We start from the raw sequence: 20,557 nt of genomic DNA, 5'->3' as shown, positions 1-20,557 counted from the left end.
GTATGTACCATATGTTGGCTTTGCGACACATCGTCGTGCCATTGTGAGGATCCATTGTATTTTAAGAAATTAATATTTATGAAATGTTTTGTATAAAAAAGAAAAAAAAAAAAAAAAGGGTCGTCACACAGCCTGCATATACAATGGCAAGCAATGATGTGATTTTTAGGGTTCATTATGGGGGCCGGTTTGACTGGCGACATAGGTGCACATATGTTGGTGGGAATATAGGGTTGTATGAAGAACCTTATGACCTGGATCGTCTGTCATTTTTTGAGATCGAAACTGTAGTTAAAAAATTTGGATACCATCCAGGTGACCTTGTTTACTATTGTGAGGCCGGTAAAGAATTAGAAGACGGGTTAGTTTTGTTAACCTCAGATGAGGATGTCGTGAAAATGGCTGATGTATTTTTAGGTCATAAACTTGTTGTGCTATACATTGTTGCTTTTTCAAAGTCTGCTAATAAATTAGTCCCAAATGTGAGTGAGGTTGAAGAGGGTGAGGATGATGGAGTTGAGGAAAGGAGGATGAAGGATGTAAATGACCCATACTGGAGGGCATTGATGAGTGATGATGAGAACGATGCATGGGATGTACATGACGAATCAGAAGATAATGATTCTTATTTTGATGAGGAGGGTGATTCTGAGGAGGGTGGTGATTCCGGTGAGGAGGAGGGTGGTGATGGTGGCCATGAAGAGGCAGCCCAACAAGTTAGGACTCATGTTGGTGGGTTAGGCGATCCGCCTAAATTGTTGGATGATGAGGAAGAGGATGAGGTATCCTCTAATTTGGCCAGAAATGATGTTTTGGTAAGTCCTCCTAAAAGTGACGAGGAGTTTGAGGCGACTAGTGGGGTTCGGTGTGTTACTAGGGTTTCTCAATTCGAAGATGTGGACATGGAAGACCCGCATTTGGATGTGGGCATGTCATTTGAGTCAGCAACTCAATTTAGGAAAGCTGTGAGGGAATACAATTTGTTCAGGGGAAAGGATGTTCAGTTCACAAAAATTGATGGGGACTGGATCATTGGAGTCTGTAGGAATAATGCCGAGGGTTGTCCTTGGAGAGTTTATGGTTCATTGGTACCGGGTGAGATGACTTTTATACTTAAGTCACTGAACCCTGATCACCGGTGTACAAGATGTTACAAGTCCTCAATTGTAACTTCTAGGTGGATTGCGGACAGGATGTTCCACAAATTCAAGATACAGCCAATCTATCTACTTACAGCTCTCCATGACGATGTAAAAAGGAAATGGAATGTAGATGTCAGTTTTAGGCAACTGTATAGGGCTAAGGTGAAAGCTAAAGAATTTATAGAAGGTAAGCACAAAGAGCAGTACAAGCGGCTATGGGATTATTGTGCAACGGTTAGGCAAACAAATAGAGGGAGTACAATGCTGATGAAAGTTGAACGACCTACTTTAGATGTCCCACCTACTTTTCTACGGTTGTAAATGTCTTTGGCAGCATGCAAAGACGGTTTCAGACAGGCTTGTAGGCCTGTGATAGGTGTGGATGGATGCTTTCTCAAGGGACGCTATGGGGGGCAACTGTTGGCTGCTGTTGGGAGAGATCCCAATGACAACATTTATCCCATTGCCATGGCTGTGGTTGAAGCTGAAAATAAGGACAGTTGGAGTTGGTTTCTAGAGACATTGGTGGCTGACCTTGGTCCAAATGGAAGTAATGGGTGGACATTCATCTCTGATAGGCAAAAGGTATGTTACTTTGCTTAGTTTCAATATTAAATTATTGTTGTTTCTTCATAATTTTTCACTGATTTTTATTTATTATTTATTATTTATTTGTATTATGTTGTTTTGTGCCTAGGGTTTGATTTCTAGTTTCGAGGATGTGCTGCCAACCGCCCCGCATCGCATATGTCTGAGACATTTATATGCGAACTTTAGGGGTGATGGGCATAAAGGATTGGTTTTGAAGGATAAGTTGTGGAAGGCAGCTTCGGCCTATAATATTCATGGATTTGACCGAGAAATGGCTGCGATGAAGAGGATGATTCTAGCTGCACATGCTTACTTGGAGAAGATTGACCCACATACCTGGGCTAGGGCTTATTTCGACGTAGGCCCGAAGTGCGATTTGGTAATGAACAACCTCTATGAGTGCTTCAATTCGTATATTATCAAAGCACGGGACAAGCCAATCCTTACCATGCTAGAGATGATCAGGAAGAAGTTGATGAGGTGGTACCAGAAGAAAAGGCAGGGAATTAGGGAGTATGTTGGGGAATGGTGCCCGAAGATAGTGGCGAAGTTGGAACAATGTGGAAAGGATGATGTAGAGTGCATTGCACATTATGCTGGGGATGGACTATACGAAGTTGAGTGCAGTTATTGCACATTTGTCGTCGACCTGGCGCATCGTACGTGTGGGTGCATGCAGTGGGACATGACTGGCATTCCATGCCCACATGCCATCTCAGCCATCTTACATAACTCATCCAAGCCTGAGCAGTACTTGCATCAGTATTACAGTGTCGAAAATTACAGGAAGGCATACGACCCAATGATATACCCAGTGCCAAGCGAGGACCAATGGATAAGAACCGGCCAAGATGAAGTGGACCCACCTATTGTTAGACGTACCCCAGGAAGGCCAAAGAAGATTAGGAGAAAGGGTCCAGAGGAGCCAAAAAAATCCATATTGCATGAGGAAAGGTGGTGTAATCATGAGATGCTTGAAGTGCAGAGCAGTTGGCCACAACGCCAGGACTTGCACTAGGAGGAAGATAGTGTCCACTCGTAGTAGCTCAGGAGTAAGTGTACCCACGAGTACTGCAACGGAGTTGAGCTTTGATGATGGAAGTCTGTTTTCGGTTTTATATATGCTTATAATCAAATGTCATTGCCAATCAAGTTAATGATTTTACTAACTTTAATTCTTTTGTGTTCAGATGCCTTCTCAGCCAGTTCCTGATGCTTCATAGCCTACACAGTCGTCCGCATCTGCACTACCTATTTCAAGGCCCAAAAGGAGACATGCATATACTACTGTTGGTGTAGGTATCATTAAGTTGAGTGCAGTTATTACAAATATAAGTTATTTCTAATTGTTGTATGTTGCATATGCAGCCTGCTTCTACCAAAAAGAGTAAGACAACTCCAGCTCCCTCAATGCAGCCTGCTTCTACCAAAAGGAGTAAGACAACTCCAGCTCCCTCGGTGCAGCCTGCTCCAGCTCCCTCAGTGCATACTCGGGCATCACTTAAAGGAAACCAAACAGCTGTAAGTCAATACAGATTTACACCCCTATAGGTAAACAGATTTTTAGTTTCTAATTCATCATGTGTTGCACAGGTTCGGAAGCCCACAACTGCCCACGTTGGACCTCGCAGGAGGTCTGGTAGATTGTTAGCAACATTTAAGGAGTCCAATCCAAACAAAGAGATACCAACTGTTGACCTCACAAGTGATGCTGGTCAACCAGTAACCGCACCAGCAGTGTTCAATCGACAACCGGCCAGGGCAGGCGGAGTTTTCATTCGGGAACCAGCAAGAAATGCAACAAGAGTGGTGGTACCAACAATGGAGAAGGGTATGCAACGAGTAGAAGCAAAAGACAAGGGAAAAAGACCAATATGGCAGCCTTGATGGGTTTTTGGAGACTGTCTTTGCTTGATGTATCAGTTTGTATTATTGTTGGTTGTTGGAAGTATGGAAGGAAAAGGACTATTTCTGGTTTTTTGTACAAGTTGTTGGTAATATGCAGGAACAATTTGTAGTCGTACTTGGACAAAACTTGATTATGTTGGTTTTTTGTATTGGACAAAACTTGATTATGTTGGTTTTTTGTACTTGGACAACACTTGATTATGTTGGTTTTTTGTACAAGTTATTGGTAATATGCAGGAACTGATTATGTTGATTTACGTACAAGTTATTGGTAATATGCAGGAACTGATTATGTTGGTTTTTTGTACTTGGACCAAACTTGATTATGTTGGTTTTTTGTACAAGTTATGGTAATATGCAGGTTATGTTGATTTATGTTGGTTATGTTGATTATGTTGGCTGTAGTTGTTCATATGATACTTACAGGTTGAAAATTGAGAATTACAGGTTATGTTGATTTATGTAGGCACATTTACGTAGGAACAATTTGTAGTTGTAGCTTCCCAAATTTGATTATGTTGGATTTTGAGTGGCTGTAGTTGTTCATATGATACTTACAGGTTGAAAATTGAGAATTACAGGTTATGTTGATTTATGTAGGCACTTTGATGAGTCGTGTGTTGATGCTAATACAAAATTTGCATGCTATATACTTTGACCAAATATTTGCATATTCCCCCATGAAACTACATGTAATGGTCACAATGCCACCATGAACTACATGTAATGGTCACAATGCCACCATGAACTACCTTGGATTGTGACAATGCCACCATGAACTACCTTGGATTGTGACAATACCACCATGAACTGACAATCCTAACCAAAATAAATTCAGATAGCTACCAACCGAATTAAATTCAGATAGCTACTAATAATATAATCACATGCAACAAAATGAACATCCCATTTCATAGAGCAAAAAGGCCATTACTCATTACAAAGTTTACAAATACTTAAGTCATTACAAAGTTCCAAAATGAACATCCCATTTCATAGAGCAAAAAGGCCATTACTCATTACAAAGTTCCAAAATGAACATCCCATTTCATAGAGCAAAAATGCCATTAGTCATTACAAAGATTACAAACACATTAGTCATCACTAGATACTGGCCCCAATGAACTACTCATTACAAAGTTCCAAAATTACAAATACACAAGCCATTTTGTTTCATGGTAGCCGTTTGTAGTACAAATGTCCTGCACCATGATACTGGCCCCAAAATACAGCTACAAAGACAACAACGAAAATCCAAGAAAATGCCAAAAGATGACTAGTTGTCTTTGAAACTTTCATTTGCATGTCATATCGAATTGCTTCAATCTCTAGCTTGGCCTTCAACTCTATAACCTCTTTGTTCAGCATCGCGTCCCTATGTTGCAAACGACCCATCACTCGTTTAGCATGGTCACACATGTCACTATCTTTCCATTGGAAGAATCCACAAGAGCGACCGGCCTATTCAAATTACAGGCCATAAAAATAAACAAGGATTAGTTTATTAGTTTATTAGTTTTGAAAAATATTCAACAAAGTCAAGAAATCCATCAACATTGCACCAATATTACATGCTATTTTCAACTGTTAGTGCACAACATTGGACCATCCATGAGGGAAAAAAAAAACAGGAACAGAAGAGAACTGAGTTGAGCTTTGATATTAGATCCAATCTCATCATACTATCAAATCAGAGGGACATAGATGTTAAAAAAAACATCTAGGGTTTTCTGGTTTAGTACAATATCTTGAAAAGTTCGTGGATGTTAAAAAAAACATCTAGGGTCTTCTAGTTTAGTACAATATCGTGAATCATCCATCTCTTTCCATAAACAGTGTTGTTACATCGACAACAAGACATAAAATATAACGAATCTAATTTGGATAATCGAAATATATAACTATATTACTCTAAAAAAAAGCTCAACTTCAGAAGCTTAAAAAATAGCTCAACTTCAGTTATCCATTGTCCAAAAAAAAGAAACAAAAAAAAAATAAAAATTAATAATAATCCAGCAACAAGAATCCAGACCTAAGATCTAAACTTTCAAACCCTTAAAAAATTACCCATTGTCTACAAATAGAAGTGAAGAACCCATCACATCCTCAAATCACGGAGGAAATTTACAGATCTATTAAAAATAATTATCACCTCAAAGTTAACACAACCATAGAACAACCGGCCGAAATTATCCTCAATGAAGGAGGTCTTCAAAGGTGCCGGAAGTCCACAACGACACCTGGGCTCCACAGAGGTTGCTTCGCTATTCATTGAACAAGACATTTTCCTTCTTCTTTCTGGAAGTCAGCTCCTCCTTCTCTCTAGGGCTGTTTGAAGTTTGGAAGAGAAATGGAAGACAAGCTTCGAAAATGAAAGAAGCTTGTCTTTTGATTCCTTTTTTATGAATTATTTTTCTTTTTTCTTGTTCTTTTTATTTTTTTTCTTCATTCCACTGCAGCTGAGGGCAAAACGGGGGATAAAAAGGGCTGGGACCGTTGACCGCCTTTGACCGTCTATTTTAACCAGGAAGACTGACGGAAGGGGGTAATGTGCGTAACAGTGGAAGTTGAATGCTCATTTTCGGTCAAGTTGGTAGTTCATGGGGGCATAGCGCATTTTTTGGTAGTACATGGGGGGAAAAGGTAATTATCCCAAAAAATTAATAATTTTTGGACCTTTTGGTAAAAAATTAAGAAATCTAAATACAAATACAAATCCAAATATCCTAACACAAACAAATCCAAAACCAAAACCTTTTAGCGGTTACTAACCGCCTCTGCCTACCCCTAAAACTGCTAACCGCCTGGCGGAGGCGGTCAGTAGTTATTTATAACTGTTTTTGAAAGCAGTTATGTGGTTAGTAGTTAGTGGTTGCGGAGTGGTTATAACCGCCCCGTTTGTACAGGCCTAGTTGTCGATCTACATTTTCAAGAGGATGTTCTTAACTGGACTTCATCTTCCCTTCCCCGACATAGATTAGGAACTGCTGAACTTCTTAAAGGTTGCACCGAGCCAAATATTGCCGAATGGGTCGAGGCATCTCTTTGCTTCATACATCCCATGGCCGACTGTTCTCGAGGGACAACATATGTCTATCCCGGAGTTCTTCAATATCTATCGTCCAACTGCCTATCATGATGGGGTGGTGGCGTTCCAAGTTCGTCAAAACCCCATCTTTATTTGGCTTCATGGCAACTACTCCAATAACAAGTACTGGAGCAAGGTACTTTTTTCAGTCTCGGGGGAGCGGGAATCTCCTACTACCGGGACCTTTTCTAATGATCAAAGGATCCTTCAGGAGTTTAGGCGTCTTAAAAACTACTGTAAGTATTCTACTTGTTCTCTTATTTTGTGTTAGGGTGGTTAACTCTCTTCTTAACCATTTAGTTTGACTGTCTAGGGAAGGAACCTCCAAAGATTACCCAAGCTGAAGAAGCCACACCGTTGAACATATCCTTAATTATTGATTTTAATTTTAGGACTACCAATTTTGGACGAAAGCAGAGGAGGATGGGTATTTTACAAGAAATTCTACTATTTTCTTTTCTTGTGTTTTCTTGGAAACAAAGCAATGTAAAATTATTTATAGCTAGTCCAGATCTTTATCAAATTATTTTATGGAAAGTCGTACCATATAGCATTTTGCATTGCTTAAGCGTTGGATCAGTACATTTATTCCCATCCAAAGCCACATATCTTGCTCAACAACCGGAGATCTCTCTCTCAAAAAATAGAGCCTCTCTCTCTTAGAAAAGTCTCTCTTCATCGTTGGTCTTTCTCGCCGGGGGAAGCCTCCCTCCCGGTTTCTGTTTTCTTCCTCTTAGCCTTGTTGGGCTAAGGGGTTTTTGTTTCCTCCCCAGTTTTTCGGTGGAGGCTAGAAGTCTCCCAACCGTTAGGGTTGCGTGGTGGTTTTGTCCCCCCGGTTTAGATCCGGTGGTGGTAGCGCCCCTTCTAGTCCTTTTGGACTTTGAAGGTTTTACTTTGTTTGTTTTTCGTTGTTTATGACAGGAAAACACTAAGGAGCTACTGAAGGAGGAGTGGTGCTCTACTAGTGCCGCCGGTGGCAGCGGTGGCCGATCTTCAACGTTTTAAGCATGTCGCGAGGCCAGATCTGTATTTCTCTGCTGTCCTCTGATCGATACGCGCCCCTCAGCTTTAGTCGACGGGGTCTTCTAGTCTTGCCGCTGTTTTTTATGGCCGGTAATAAGGTTGGTGTTCGGCGTGTAGCCCTCACGTGCCAGGTTTTATTGTCATTCTGAGACGCGCGTGAGAGTTACACCCCGTTCCTTTTGCCGTGGTTCGTGGCATCCGGTGACTTTTGGTGGTTGAAGTTTGGTGAGGTGTTTTCTGGGAGGCGGTCTTCTTCTGGTTGTAGCTTTGTTTTGGGTGTTTTTCTTGTTTGTTGTTGTGTTGATCTGAGCTTGGCTCAGTGTTGGATTTACAACTTTTTGGTGTTGTTCTGTGTACACCAGTTGATGGTGATTTGTTCATGTTGTTGAATGTTTTATGAAAGTTTAACTTTCCTACAAAAAAAAAAAAAAAAAAAAAAAAAAAAAGCCACATATCTTAATGTGATTAAGTTAACTTATTTATTTACTTAATTTTCCCTTCATAATTTGTAAAAAAAAAAAAAAAGGAGTATTTTCCATGATTTTCTTTTCAAAAATCATAGGCACCTTTTAGTAATAACTCCCATATTATCTTTCCGGAAGATCCTTTTTGTTTGTTCTTTCACATTAAATGTTTACAAAAAAAAAAAAAAAAAAAAAAAAAAAAAAAAAAAAAAAAAAAAAAAAAACCTACTATGAAACCTTGTGATCTTACCCAAAAAGGTGTTAAACTAATTCTTATACTTATTGAGACCGTCAACTCATTAATCCACTTATGTAAATATGGTAATACCAAACTTATATAGATGTTGATGCGGGTGAGGTGGTTCTACCACTCACAGATCAGCCGATCTAGGTGGCTGAACCCACCCCCAGGTCAAACAGGGGTAGCCGAGCCACCCCAAGGCTCTTAAGGGTAGTTTAACCACCCCTATTTCTTTTCTTCTTCTTTTTTTTTCAAAAGTTTTTTTCTTTTTTATTATTTTTAGTTTTTCATTTTTTTTAATTATATATATAAGGACGCGTGTTAATTTTTTAACGCATGTGATATGGACTTCGGTCAATTTTTGGAGGAAAGTTGAATGGAGACCATTTTCATCTTTAGCCATAAACAATATACCATTTACAGTACGTAATAAACCACATGAGACAAAAATACAGTCGTTAAACTACAGGGGCAAAAAATATTTAACTCATAAAAGTAAAAAAAAAATAGAAAGCCCCTTCTATACGGTAATGGCAAAAAACAGTGGGTTTTTGCCCACCAATAACCACTTGACACATCAACTAAAAGCAAAAAATGAAAATGTTGGTGAAGTAGCCAATCCTTCCCTATCTTCTGAACTCTCTTCTGATGAAGTACCCCACGATTCCAAAAAAAAAAAAAAAAAAAAACCCCATTGCCCAAATGACGTCCGCCGGTCAACCGGCCCACCGGTCGCCCCAAATCACTGCACGTCCGCTTGGACTGAACCACGCGCAGTCCATCCGTCCGTTCTCCCAAAATCCGCCTGTCCACCCCAAATCCGCCAGCCCGTCCTCCCCAAATCACCGTATGTGGAAGATCAGAAGATCTTGAACGGCCAGAAATTTCACTCAAGGTTCAATGAGTTGTGCTTGGTCCTTAATAATAGAGCCTACAATAACAGCACATTGGTTGAGGCATTTCCTCAAACACCTTGTGTGCATATTTGCATTTTTGTTTGCTTTGGATTACATAAAAATATTTTGTTTCCTTTAGATTATACAACAAATCCTCCCATAATCAGGACTGAAGAATGAATCAACAGAAGAAGAAAAAAGAAACACAAAAATCCAACTATCACCAATGGAACCCATCTTGACCATTTTCACGCTTATCAGCATTTTGTGGTAGAACAAGACAGACAGACAGAGAGGACCCCGACGTTGGCTCTGAGAATCACATGTGAGCCAATTGTGAATGTGGGGAAACTAATCAGAGAGAGACGGAGAGAACACAGACAGAGAAAGAGACAGAGTGGGCGGCGTGGGCGTGGGCAGACTTCGTGTGTTTTCTTCAGAAGTCTCGGCGTGGCGAGGGCAGCGACGTGGGTGGCGGCATGGGCGGCTACGTGGGTGGCGGCGTTTGGGCCTGAGCAGCGTTCATGTGTTTTCTTCGCCGTCCATTCAGTTTCTGGAATGACATGGTATGTGTGTGAGTTGAAGAAGATCGGGTGTTTTTATTCTATTTGGGTTTCTTGCTCGGTGCTTACGTGTCACCGTCTAATTTGCAGGCAAAATGTTGCTAGTTTCTGCCATAACCTGATAGAAGTTATTCCCAAAAAAAATATTGTTAAGTTGTATTAAGGATATATTTAGACAATTAAAATTATTTGACGTGACTCTCAAATAAAAAAAAATAAAAAATAAAAAGAGTAAAAAAATATTTGATGTGAAAAAAAAAAATGTTAAAACGACTACTACTAATCTGTAATTAATAAAGATTTCCTGAAGGGTTTAGAATGTAATGCTCTTAAAACTACACGTCGTTCCGAAGGCCCTTGGGTTCCCATTTCCTTCCCGCGCGTTTGTCTTTTGACTGGGCATTTCGGATCTAAGCTACAGGAAGCTTCCAATACTTGTTTCCCAATCACTGCGCGACGCGTGGATAAAAGACCTTCTCCTCGACTATTTGTTTGTCTTAACAACTGAACGTCTTTCTCACTCTCCTTCTTCGCTCTCTCACTCTCGCTCTCTCGCTCTCTCACAACCGATCGCCGTTTCCGATCACTGCATCACTGAGAATCGTCGCTCCCGATCTGCTCTCTCTCTCTCTCTTACTCCGGTTTTGCGTTCCATTGTCTCTGCCGCACGGCCATCAAAATACAGAGGTAAGTCCAAACCCTAACCTTCATTTATTGGTTTTTTTTTGTATTTCTTAAATAATAATCCACGGCAACGATTGGGAGCTTGAATTAGGGTTAGGGCTAGGGTTAGGGTTAGGGTTTGTGAGAGACGATCTCTCGCGCTCTGTCCCGGGAAAAGAAAACAGAGCCAAATCCTTAAATCCTAGTTTGCTGTGTCGTTTGGAGCTTTTTTTTTTTTTTTTTTTGTTTATCATCATTTCGGGTGCTAGGACCATGCGCTTCGTTTCTTTTTGGGTTAGGGTTAGGGTTTGAGAGAGACGATCTCTCTCGCTCTGTCCCGGGAAAAGAAAACAGAGCCAAGTTGTTAAATCTTAGTGTGCTGTGTGTTTGGATCATATTTTTTATCATCATTTCGGGTGCTAGGACCATGCACTTCCTTTTTTTGGCTTTTACTGTTGTGTGGGGTCTGGGTGATGGGAAAATTTGTTGGAAGAAACAGAGGCATACCTAATCAATATGAAAATTTTGGATTGGCAATCCAACAAGAACTGTAGGACCGATGGTATTGGGTTCTAGTTACGGGTGGTGGAGGGGCTTTGTTTATTTGTTTTTTTAAAAAAAAATTATCTATGCTTGGTTCCTGAGAAATGTTTGTATGTTTTGACAATTGAATAACATGTGTTTGACTGTTTGTATTTGCGGGATTTGAGTGAAGAAACATTTTCTTCCTTTCTTCCTTCATCCTGCATTCCTCGGAAACAATATACAGAGCATGCTTACAACTACCGTAATATAACTTAAATCATTTAGATTAGTGAAGCCATTGCTTACCATAATTAGGAGGTACTCATTGATGATGGTATCATAAATTGAACACTATTATCTCATATTTTCTGGTTGTATTAATTATACTATCGTATTTCATTAATTATTTATCGCTTTCTTTATTTTTATTTTTCTTCTAAACAAGACTATCAATTTCATACTCATTCCACAAATAGTTTACTGTTTTGCTTATCTGCTGAAAAATCTTTTGTCGTGCTCAACACCTGAAAATTGGCCTCGTTTAATTCTTGCAGTTTCTCATTATGGGTGCAAGTGAAACCATGGTATTCTCGAAACAACTAGAAGCCACTTGTGGTATGCAATCATGTGGGCTGTGGCACAATTCTATGACCAAAGTGTCTGATGATGGAAAGAAGGCTCTCCGTGCAGCAATCATGAAGAGCAGGTTTTCAGAAACTATTCTGAAAGCGCAAAAGAATACACTTTTTGTCCATGTAAGATAATATTTTTATTATTGAAAGAAAAGACATCGCAATGATGTAACATTTGAATACCTCTTGTGTTATGTTTTCTTAGTTGCTCTTACATGCTATCTTCTTTTTGTCTTTAGGATAATAAAGTAGATCCCTTAAAGATGCAGCAGGAAAAGAAAAGATTTGAAAGTATACAGCTTAAAGGTGAATTAAGCAACTTAATATTTGCTCCCCCTCTCTTGTAACCCCCTTTTGCTCCTTGGAATGATTTTTTTTAATTTTTTTAAGTAACTTAATATTTGCTTTACGTATGAAAAATCAAGTGCACTGTGATATATCGGTTTGTAAAGATCCCTAGGAGCAAGTGCTTTACTTTGACTTTGTAAGACAAGCTCTTTATGTATTTTATCAAGTTAGAATGATTATATGATTTGTATAATATATATTATCTTATGCTCATTGTATATATTCCTCGATTTTTAATATTATATTATCATTACATTATTGGATGTGTAATTTAGCAATTTCTTAGTTTGTTAGATATGTTAAGTTTGTCGTGGTTCTATTTGGTATATCAAGATTTAAATGATCTCTGAATCAATTAATTTACATGAGCATGATTCCAAATGAAAGCAAATTGCTCCTTTTTCTACTTAATTAGCTGATCTTGAAGCTTCATGTTCTCTCCTCCTACGAATTGAGCAACATATCATCTCCTTCTCTCAGTTCTTTAGATGCTTTAGCTCTTTTATCTGCTTCCAAACACTTCTTCCGCGAAACCGATAGACACCCCTTAAGGCCTTCAATCTCTTCTTTTATATACACGAAGATTTTGCTCTTGATCCATGATCTTCTCGTTGGCCACATCTAAGGCCAACACCAAATCTCTGTTTTTCTTTTTCCCATTTAAGGGACTTCTCATCACAATCAACTCTAAACTTATCATTTACAGCACTCACTTGTTTAATGATAGACTCTTTTTTATTCAAACTACATTTAAGTTCCTCACACATTTGCTTTGCCACAGAGATTTCTTCTGCCTTTTCATTTTAGTTCTTGAGATTGCTTCTCACTTTTCAAACATGCTTCCTAGCTTTTAATGAGCTGTTCATTGTGGGCTTTCTTCAAGTTCTTGCATAATTCTGCTTTGCTTTGCTTTTGTATTCTGCCCTAAGCTTCTCAATTTCAGCTTTAGTTTCATCAAGCTTTTCATCATAAACTTTTTTTTTTTATAAGTAAATTTAGTTTTATTGAAAAAGCTTTTCATAAACCTTGTCCATTTTCTTTCCTTCCCCAACCACAAATCAAAAATATGCCGGTTTGCAAATCTTTAAAAAGATCGGAATTAATTCACAGTAGCATTAGTGCAAGACTACATAGAAGTCAAGCTCAGCGGTCTAATTCCAATCTTCTTCTTCTTCTTCTTCTTCTTCTATTTTTCCTTTTTATTTATTTATTTTTATTTTCAAATATAGTGAAGCTGTTAGTTAAATTGAGTAATGCTACATCTGAAATATTATAATCACAGTTAGATAAAATGAGTTAATCATCCATCTCATCTCAATGTGAATTCCAATTTGTCTTTAAGATTCTAAAGCTACATTCTTCAAATGAATCAAGATATTATAATTCTCTAATCTTCGATCTCCTTTTGTTTTTTAAAACATTTTGACATTAATGGTCATAACACTGATAAAGAGGAACTATGATCGAGTTACTATGGCAGTCCTATAAGATACTATTAAATAACAGTGCTCTTTTTTCTTATGAAATTAATTTATAAACTTTTTATTATTATTTGGCTTGTTGGCAGATGCAAACGTGTTAGGACAAAGCTTAGTATGATAGTTCAATTCATTGTGCTAGAACAATGTTTAGTAGTTTTGAAACTTTTTTTACTTTTCAATCGGATTTGATTGTCCCGTAAATAGTTTGGGTCGTTTTGTTCTACTAAACTGGTCATAGCTCTACTTTTCAAAAAGAAAAAGAAAAATTAATTGATTTTTTTATTTTTTTTATACATTTGGCCTAAAAAAAAAAAGAATAGAAAGTTGTGCTATTTGCTCAACTTTTGCACGCAAGTCTAACGTAGAGTGAGGTTTTCCATCATCAAGTAGTCCTTTCTTTTAATGTTAAGATACACATTGTGTCAATATTATATTAGGTGAAAGGGTATGTACTGTTTATATTAGGGGTGTATGCACAAAATTATGTGCGATTATATTAGTAGAATTATTGCAAATTGAATAGTGCATGAAAAGATTTAGGATTTTGGTTTAGTACTCTGCTACCTGACAAAATTTCTAACATATATATATTCGTATAGCTGGTTGGCCTAGTTGTTAATTATAATTTTAGATCTTAATCGTCCCAGAAATTAGAGCTCTAAACTCTGCCCTTGCAGCAGTAAACTTGGTAGAGAGATGAGAGATCCAAGGTAGGTAGTAGCTAAATTAATAATATGGTAATTGGTAAGGTGTCATCGTTAATGGCGCACATAAGTGGCAAAGAGTGAGTGGTCTCTCATAAAAGGCAGCATTTGAGCTAATTTGTGGTCCAAGTTTATCAGCAACAGCAGCAAATTTATGCACTTTTAATTTAGAATTTTCTAGTTGTAGTAGTACGATAATTAAGGAAGATGATTAGTGAGGCAGTCTATTAACTCTTACTATTCTTTATCCGTCTTAACCCCTTCTTTCTACCACATTTGGACCCTTAGAGGATACTTTTATTCCTCATCCGTCTTAACCCCTTTTTTCTACCACATTTGAACCTTTAGAGGATACTTTTATTCTATAGACCATAAACTGCAGTGCAAGTGTTTTGAAAGTTATCTATGAGAATTTCCACGACAAAAACAACTACAATATATAAATATATAGGAAAAGAGAAATTACATCATCTAGATATCATTTGCAAAAAATTTCATTATCATGTTCTTTTCTTAAATCTGTACAGTGGTATAATCATCAATTTTGCAAGGGAAAGATGCTATCAATACCTCAATAATATGCTATCAAACCAGTTCTCTTTTCAATTTTCTAGTAGTTGGCTTATTGTGAGTTACTCATTTCTTGCTTTTGTACTCATTTTCTATAGCTCATGTATAAACTTATTATGCTAAGAAAAAAAAAAATTGTAATTGTTATTTACCTATAAGCATTATTAGTTGACTTGTATTATATTTTTGGCATCCATCTACCAATTCTCTTTTATTAACATGATTGAATGTTTATTTGCAGAAATGACAAAGATTAAAGCCCAATTGAAAGAGGCTGAAATTGACGAAGTAAAAGATAAATTGAAGCATCATATGAAAAACGCTGAAGTTGATGAGGTCGAAGCTAAATTAAAGCATCGACGAGAAATAGAAAAAGAAGCCTTTCGAGCTTCACTGCAAAAGGTTACCTTCTTCTATCTAATACTTGTTCACATTTTTAGCATATCAAATATAAATTTTTACATTGGGTTGAATTTGGTATCTGATGTTGTGCACCTCTCTGCAGATGACAAAAACAGTTGATTTTGAAGACAATATGTGGGCTCAAAAAGAATTCGACATCTTAATTGGGTCTTCTTGTTCCTATTATTGGCCTCGTGCTGCACATTAAACATACATTCTAGTATTGTTTGTAAGATGATATATAGATGAAATTTTGTTCTCCAATGTAAAATCTATTTTTTATCTGCCAATAGTAGTATTGTTGTAAATGGTAAAGTTAGCTATTCGTAAACAGAGAGAAATCAATAATGTAATCTTTAACTGCTGAGTCAGGTTCTTGTAAACATGAGGTTACATAAATATACGTTTCTTTTGACCAAAACCAGTTGTACGTGGACATCCACATGCTGGTTCTTTTGAATAGTGGTCAAGTCAATTACTTGATATTTCCAAACAACCTACATCTATTACAAACAATCATATACCAAACAACCTATAAGATCTATTACATTCAATTAATTCCATTTACATTTCATAAAAGTCCAAAATCAGAAAAATCTATTACACCTTGTACCATATTAATTCCTCCACACAGAACCAACGTTGATGCCACCTAATCCATCCAATAGACACCAACGTTGGCAGATTCTCTAGGAAGTGTGAAGGCAGAATGAATAAGGTAAAATCAGGGTTTTCCATGCACTATCCAACTATCCCCAGAAAGCCCAACCAAATTTCTCTACCACATAACAAACTCAAGAATCCAGAATGCTCTAATATATCGTTCCTAAGGCTAAGAGAAAGCTATGAATCCAAATAAACACACTGCTTTCCTTCAACCAAACAAATTAAGTATAAAGCAAACCACCCTCTATCTCTATCCTAAGCCAGAAAATTTCATGAAAATTCCGAGTCCTCCTGACATCTCAGCGAGCGACCACAAGCACAAGTAAAATCACAGATCCGCATATGTTCGTTTACTTCAAATTAAAACCACCCTATCTCTAACTCTAAGCAAAGGAGCTGTCTTTTTCCTTATTTCAGTTTTGCACCTTAAAAGAATAAATATTCGAAGATCCTCGTAGATCTATCTCCCAAAGAAGGCCTAAATGGGTACTCTCGGCATGCAGCAAAGATCCCAGAACAAAGGGAGCAAAAACCAAATATTTCAGTCTCTCAGCATTCAAACAAATGAATACAACCCACTAACCCAGAAGAAAAAAAGAAAAAAGAAAAAAGAAAGAGACTTCACCTCCAGAAGTCTTCCGAAGGCACAGATCTGCCTAACAGACCTACCCCAAGCTGCCTGCTTGGACTTGACAGAAGGGCTGTCGAACCAGCCAGAAGGTCTGTCCAGAGGATGGGGGTCGTTGACCACTGGCGTGGTCTATTGCGTCTAGATTCTAGTCGTCGTCTCCCCCTCCCTCATCTGACATCCCCAGCTCCGCCAGACAGAGGGTTGGTTGGGGCGCTGGTTGGTGTGTATGTATTTAACTATTTATAGTAGGAAGGTGGCAAGCAAATGGACTGGCACTCAACGACCCGTGGAATTAATACGTTGGGGCTGATGGGCTTTTTTGTTTTATTTAAGAAATAAGAATGTTTCATTTTTCACAGCAAATGCCCAACACAACATGCTCCATCTCCGAAACCACAGCCCATTTAAGTTAACTTAGCTAGGGCCTAGGAGTTTCTGATTCCTTTTCCAAAAGCTGCTGAGTTCTCTGGGCGAGTTGACTCGCATGGGTCGGACGAAATTACCAAAATTTGCTCGGAATCTCAAACTCGCTCTTCCAAAGGCTTCTCAAAGTGTTTGAAATATTGAGAGGTGGCGGAGGGTGGGTTACTGATCAGGGACTGCCTTGAATGACTTGAAGGGACATATTGCTTCAGATTTTCAAAGACATGGCTTTACAATTCTAGTATTCTACTCCACCTCCGGTACTGATTATCGGCGTGATGATCTGTGACACTCTATGGCTTTGCACACACACGGATACTTCTTTCTTTATTTTATTAGTAGAATGTGGAAAAATAAGCTAACCATTTGTAATCTCTCTCTCACACACACACACATATATAGACTCACAAAATATTTTTAGTTAATTATTTTTCCAATGCATGTTATTTTTTGGGTCGTTGGACCAAATTGAAAAGAAAATAATTGTTGGTATAGCTTCTAGTATGGCATAAACTCGACACGCTTCTTTTTGTTCTTCAAGAGCTCTACAAAACAAATAAAACCAAAGAGACTATTTCGGTGGTTTTGCTCCGATGCTTAAATCAGTAAATGAGAAAATAATATATTATTCTTAATCAAAAGATTCAGTCTTCTTTCATATCTAAGGTATGAAATCCGCTTTTCTTAAGAAGAATAAGATTATGAATTCATAGCAGCCCCAACAAATTTACTTGTCAAAATAGTTAAAAATAAATAGATAAATTATATTTCATTATTTTAGATATCTATTTTTTCAATGCCTATACATTAGGCTCGACATTTTAGTTTATGCAGTTTTACTATTTGAGTTAAATATTGTTTTTTTAAACATTTCTTTATTCTTTTTCCATCAAACAATCATATCTTTAAAGATTTTTTTTTTTTTTTCCTAACGGTCATATTTTTAAAAATATGATATTTTTCATAATGGTCATATTTTATAAAATTTATATTTTCTTACCGATCATTTATTATTATTATTATTCAAATTCATTATCCCGCAATAGCCCCAAATATTCAGGTTAGTATCCAAATGAAAAAAAATAAAAAAGAGAGGAGAGAGAATGTTCAGAATATTTTAATGCTTTTTTTTAAAAAAAAAAAAAAAAAAAAATTATTTCTTTCTTATTTGGTGAGTGAACAGTGCTCACAAAATGCGTTGAGCACTAGTGCACTACTCACGATTAGTAGTTTTTTCAACAATTTAATGAGGCTGATGAAGAGACTTTTACAATCCTTTTCGCATTTTGGCGACCCAAAATAAATAAAAAGCTATTTTGGCTATGTTGCTGTGAATACTCTAATAAAGGATAGATTCAAATTGCTCTGGACGTGGATTCCCTGCAATTAAGGATCTTTATTATTATTCTCTCTTTTTTTTTTTCTTTTTTTTTTTCTTTTTTTTGGGCAGGATAATGTGAAAGGAGAATCTTGCTCGAGTGTGAGAGCCTTGCTCAAGAAGGGGCTCATTGGGCCTGGCGAGCCCTAATTGGAGAAGCCCTTGCTCACAACCCCTCGTTATTATTCTTATTTGGATAAGGGATTCGAATCCAATTGCACATAGCTTATTTATTTATTTATTAAAAAAAAAAAAAAAAAAAAAAAGTAATAATGTTATATATTACACAAATATTCCACCAATATCTCACAAAGCTAAAGTGGCAGTATCTAATAGTCATTGTTAAAAGAAAATTCAATGACTACTAAACTTTGCTACATCAACTTTATGAGATATTCGTGAGATGTTTGTATGATTTATAACATTACTTAAAAAAAAAAAAAAAAAAAAAAAAAAAAAAAAAAAAAGGAAAAAGAACTTGCACAACAAAAAAAATCAACTTACGAAGATTGTTTGTGTGATATTAGAGATTCGATATCAAATTCCCTTTTCAAAAAGAATAAAGATTTAAAAAACAGAAGAGAATTATATTTTGTTGCATAATCCATAATTTTTTTTTAATTTTTTTTTTTGATCAAATTCCTTCATATTATAAAACCACCAGCAATAACTGAGATCAAAACATAGGGACAACAAGTTCCCTAATTACAATATCATAGATCTGGGGAGGAATTTCTTCCATCCAGATTGAGTCTACAATATGGGTGACAGCCGCTCGGGCTAATCCGTGAGCTGCAGAATTGGCCTCACGTTTGACATGAACTATGTTCGCCGACCTAAAAGACTACAAACCTGATTTTATACCGTCCAAAATATGGCCATATCTGCTCATGTTGGCCAAATCTGTCGAACATTCTTTAACAACCTGCAGAGAGTCTCCTTCAAAACAAATATAAAAAAAAAAACCCAACTCCTTACAAAAAAGGATTGCTTGAAGAGCCGCCCATGCTTCAGCCATTGTGGGATCTATTGCAAGAAAGAAAGTGGTACTGCGGGCAGCCAAAACACATCCCTCACAATCTCGAACAATAATGCCCACTCCAACTTGTCCCTCTTGTGCCTTCACAGCCGCATCCCAGTCTGCTTTTAAAAAACCACTAGGTGGTGGCTTCCAAATAGGTAGTGATAGATTTTCTTGCAGTACAATACCCCCATTTTCTTTGTCATTAAACCTGTGAAACTCCTCCACACTCACCTTTGCTTCCTTGAATAATTGAACAGGATGAGTAAAAAAAACCCCATAAACTACAGAATTCCTCCGCAGCCAGATTTTACGAGTTAGCACAGCCCCCAATTCTATCTCCTCACTATCACATCTGTCCATTAACTCCTCAACTAAGTTCAGAAAACTGAGTTGATTAGTAGATAATTTTTGTAATTTTGCCGGTCCACAACCCCAAGCATCTTGAGCCCCTGGACAGGCCCACAGAGCATGGAGAACTGTTTCCTCATCCCTTTCACAAATTGGGCATGTTGTATGGTCCACCACTCTTCTCTTGAAAAAGTTGTCCTTAGTTGGGAGAATATTATTACAAGCTTTCCAGATGAACATTTTAACAGAGTTCTGAACAGCTAAAGACCGAATCGTCTTCCAAAATTTTTCCATAGAGCTGGTTCCTGAACTTTCCCCTCTACTTTGTCCTTGTTTCTCAACTGCCAAATAGTACGCACTCCTAACTGTGAACTTACCATTTTTAGTTCCTCTCCAAATTAATTGATCCTTTGGCTGAAGAGGACTTAAGGGAATGGTGGAAATAATCTTAGCTTCATCCTCCTGAAAAACTGCTCGGATGAGTGTCAAATTCCAACTCTTGGTAATTGGATCAATGGGTTCAACAACCCGAGCTTGTTCCACCATAAATCTCCTTGGAGTCTGAACTGCAAAAGTTGTTGGAATTGGAAGCCATTTTTCCCCCCAAATATTAATATCTCTACCATTTCTCACCCGCCATACAAGCCCATTTTTAATCACCGGTTGGGCTGAGGATATACTCCTCCATGCAAATGAAGGTTTCCTCCCCAAAGGAGCCTCCATTACCGGACACCGGGGATGATATTTAGCTTTCATAATACGAGCTACTAAAGAATAAGGGTCTTCTATCAACCGCCAAATTTGCTTGGCTAAAAGGGCTTGGTTGAACAAAACCAAATCTCTGAA

General features: G+C 37.6%; 2 protein-coding genes and 2 long non-coding RNA genes across 4 annotated transcripts; 2 read left to right on the top strand and 2 right to left on the bottom strand.

Moving 5' to 3' along the window:
* The first annotated feature begins 1,193 nt into the window (after positions 1 to 1,193).
* Positions 1,194 to 3,827, top strand: LOC133882650 (uncharacterized). The gene is made up of 5 exons (XM_062321857.1): positions 1,194 to 1,727; positions 1,840 to 2,785; positions 2,924 to 3,028; positions 3,102 to 3,254; positions 3,327 to 3,827. Exons 1-2 carry the CDS (start codon positions 1,464 to 1,466, stop codon positions 2,749 to 2,751), a joined length of 1,176 nt encoding a protein of 391 aa, XP_062177841.1. The 5' UTR covers positions 1,194 to 1,463; the 3' UTR covers positions 2,752 to 2,785; positions 2,924 to 3,028; positions 3,102 to 3,254; positions 3,327 to 3,827.
* Positions 3,828 to 4,814: 987 nt separating this feature from the next.
* Positions 4,815 to 5,925, bottom strand: LOC133881105 (uncharacterized protein At1g43920, Chloroplastic-like). The gene is made up of 2 exons (XM_062320067.1): positions 5,794 to 5,925; positions 4,815 to 5,102 (listed from the first exon to the last, which is right to left on the bottom strand). Exons 1-2 carry the CDS (start codon positions 5,923 to 5,925, stop codon positions 4,815 to 4,817), a joined length of 420 nt encoding a protein of 139 aa, XP_062176051.1.
* A 4,521-nt stretch (positions 5,926 to 10,446) lies between these two features.
* LOC133881548 (uncharacterized) lies at positions 10,447 to 12,053 on the top strand. The gene is made up of 3 exons (XR_009902545.1): positions 10,447 to 10,603; positions 11,659 to 11,859; positions 11,976 to 12,053. It is a non-coding gene; the product is annotated as an uncharacterized LOC133881548 (long non-coding RNA).
* Positions 12,054 to 15,152: 3,099 nt separating this feature from the next.
* On the bottom strand, positions 15,153 to 16,785 carry LOC133880837 (uncharacterized). Its single transcript, XR_009902433.1, has 2 exons — positions 16,533 to 16,785; positions 15,153 to 15,438 (listed from the first exon to the last, which is right to left on the bottom strand). It is a non-coding gene; the product is annotated as an uncharacterized LOC133880837 (long non-coding RNA).
* Positions 16,786 to 20,557: the final 3,772 nt, after the last annotated feature.

This window comes from Alnus glutinosa, chromosome 11, assembly GCF_958979055.1.
Source record: "Alnus glutinosa chromosome 11, dhAlnGlut1.1, whole genome shotgun sequence".
Classification (NCBI taxonomy): Eukaryota; Viridiplantae; Streptophyta; class Magnoliopsida; order Fagales; family Betulaceae; genus Alnus; species Alnus glutinosa.
This window is presented reverse-complemented; position numbering and strand designations above follow the sequence as displayed.

Excerpts from the sequence above, each read along its gene's own strand:
- LOC133882650 (XM_062321857.1), top strand. The coding sequence starts at position 1,464 with ATGTCTTTGGCAGCATGCAAAGACGGTTTCAGACAGGCTTGTAGGCCT. Across the intron at positions 1,728-1,839 it reads TCATCTCTGATAGGCAAAAG|GGTTTGATTTCTAGTTTCGA; the intron begins GTATGTTACTTT and ends TTTTGTGCCTAG.
- LOC133881105 (XM_062320067.1), bottom strand. The coding sequence starts at position 5,925 with ATGTCTTGTTCAATGAATAGCGAAGCAACCTCTGTGGAGCCCAGGTGT. Across the intron at positions 5,103-5,793 it reads ATGGTTGTGTTAACTTTGAG|GCCGGTCGCTCTTGTGGATT; the intron begins GTGATAATTATT and ends TAATTTGAATAG.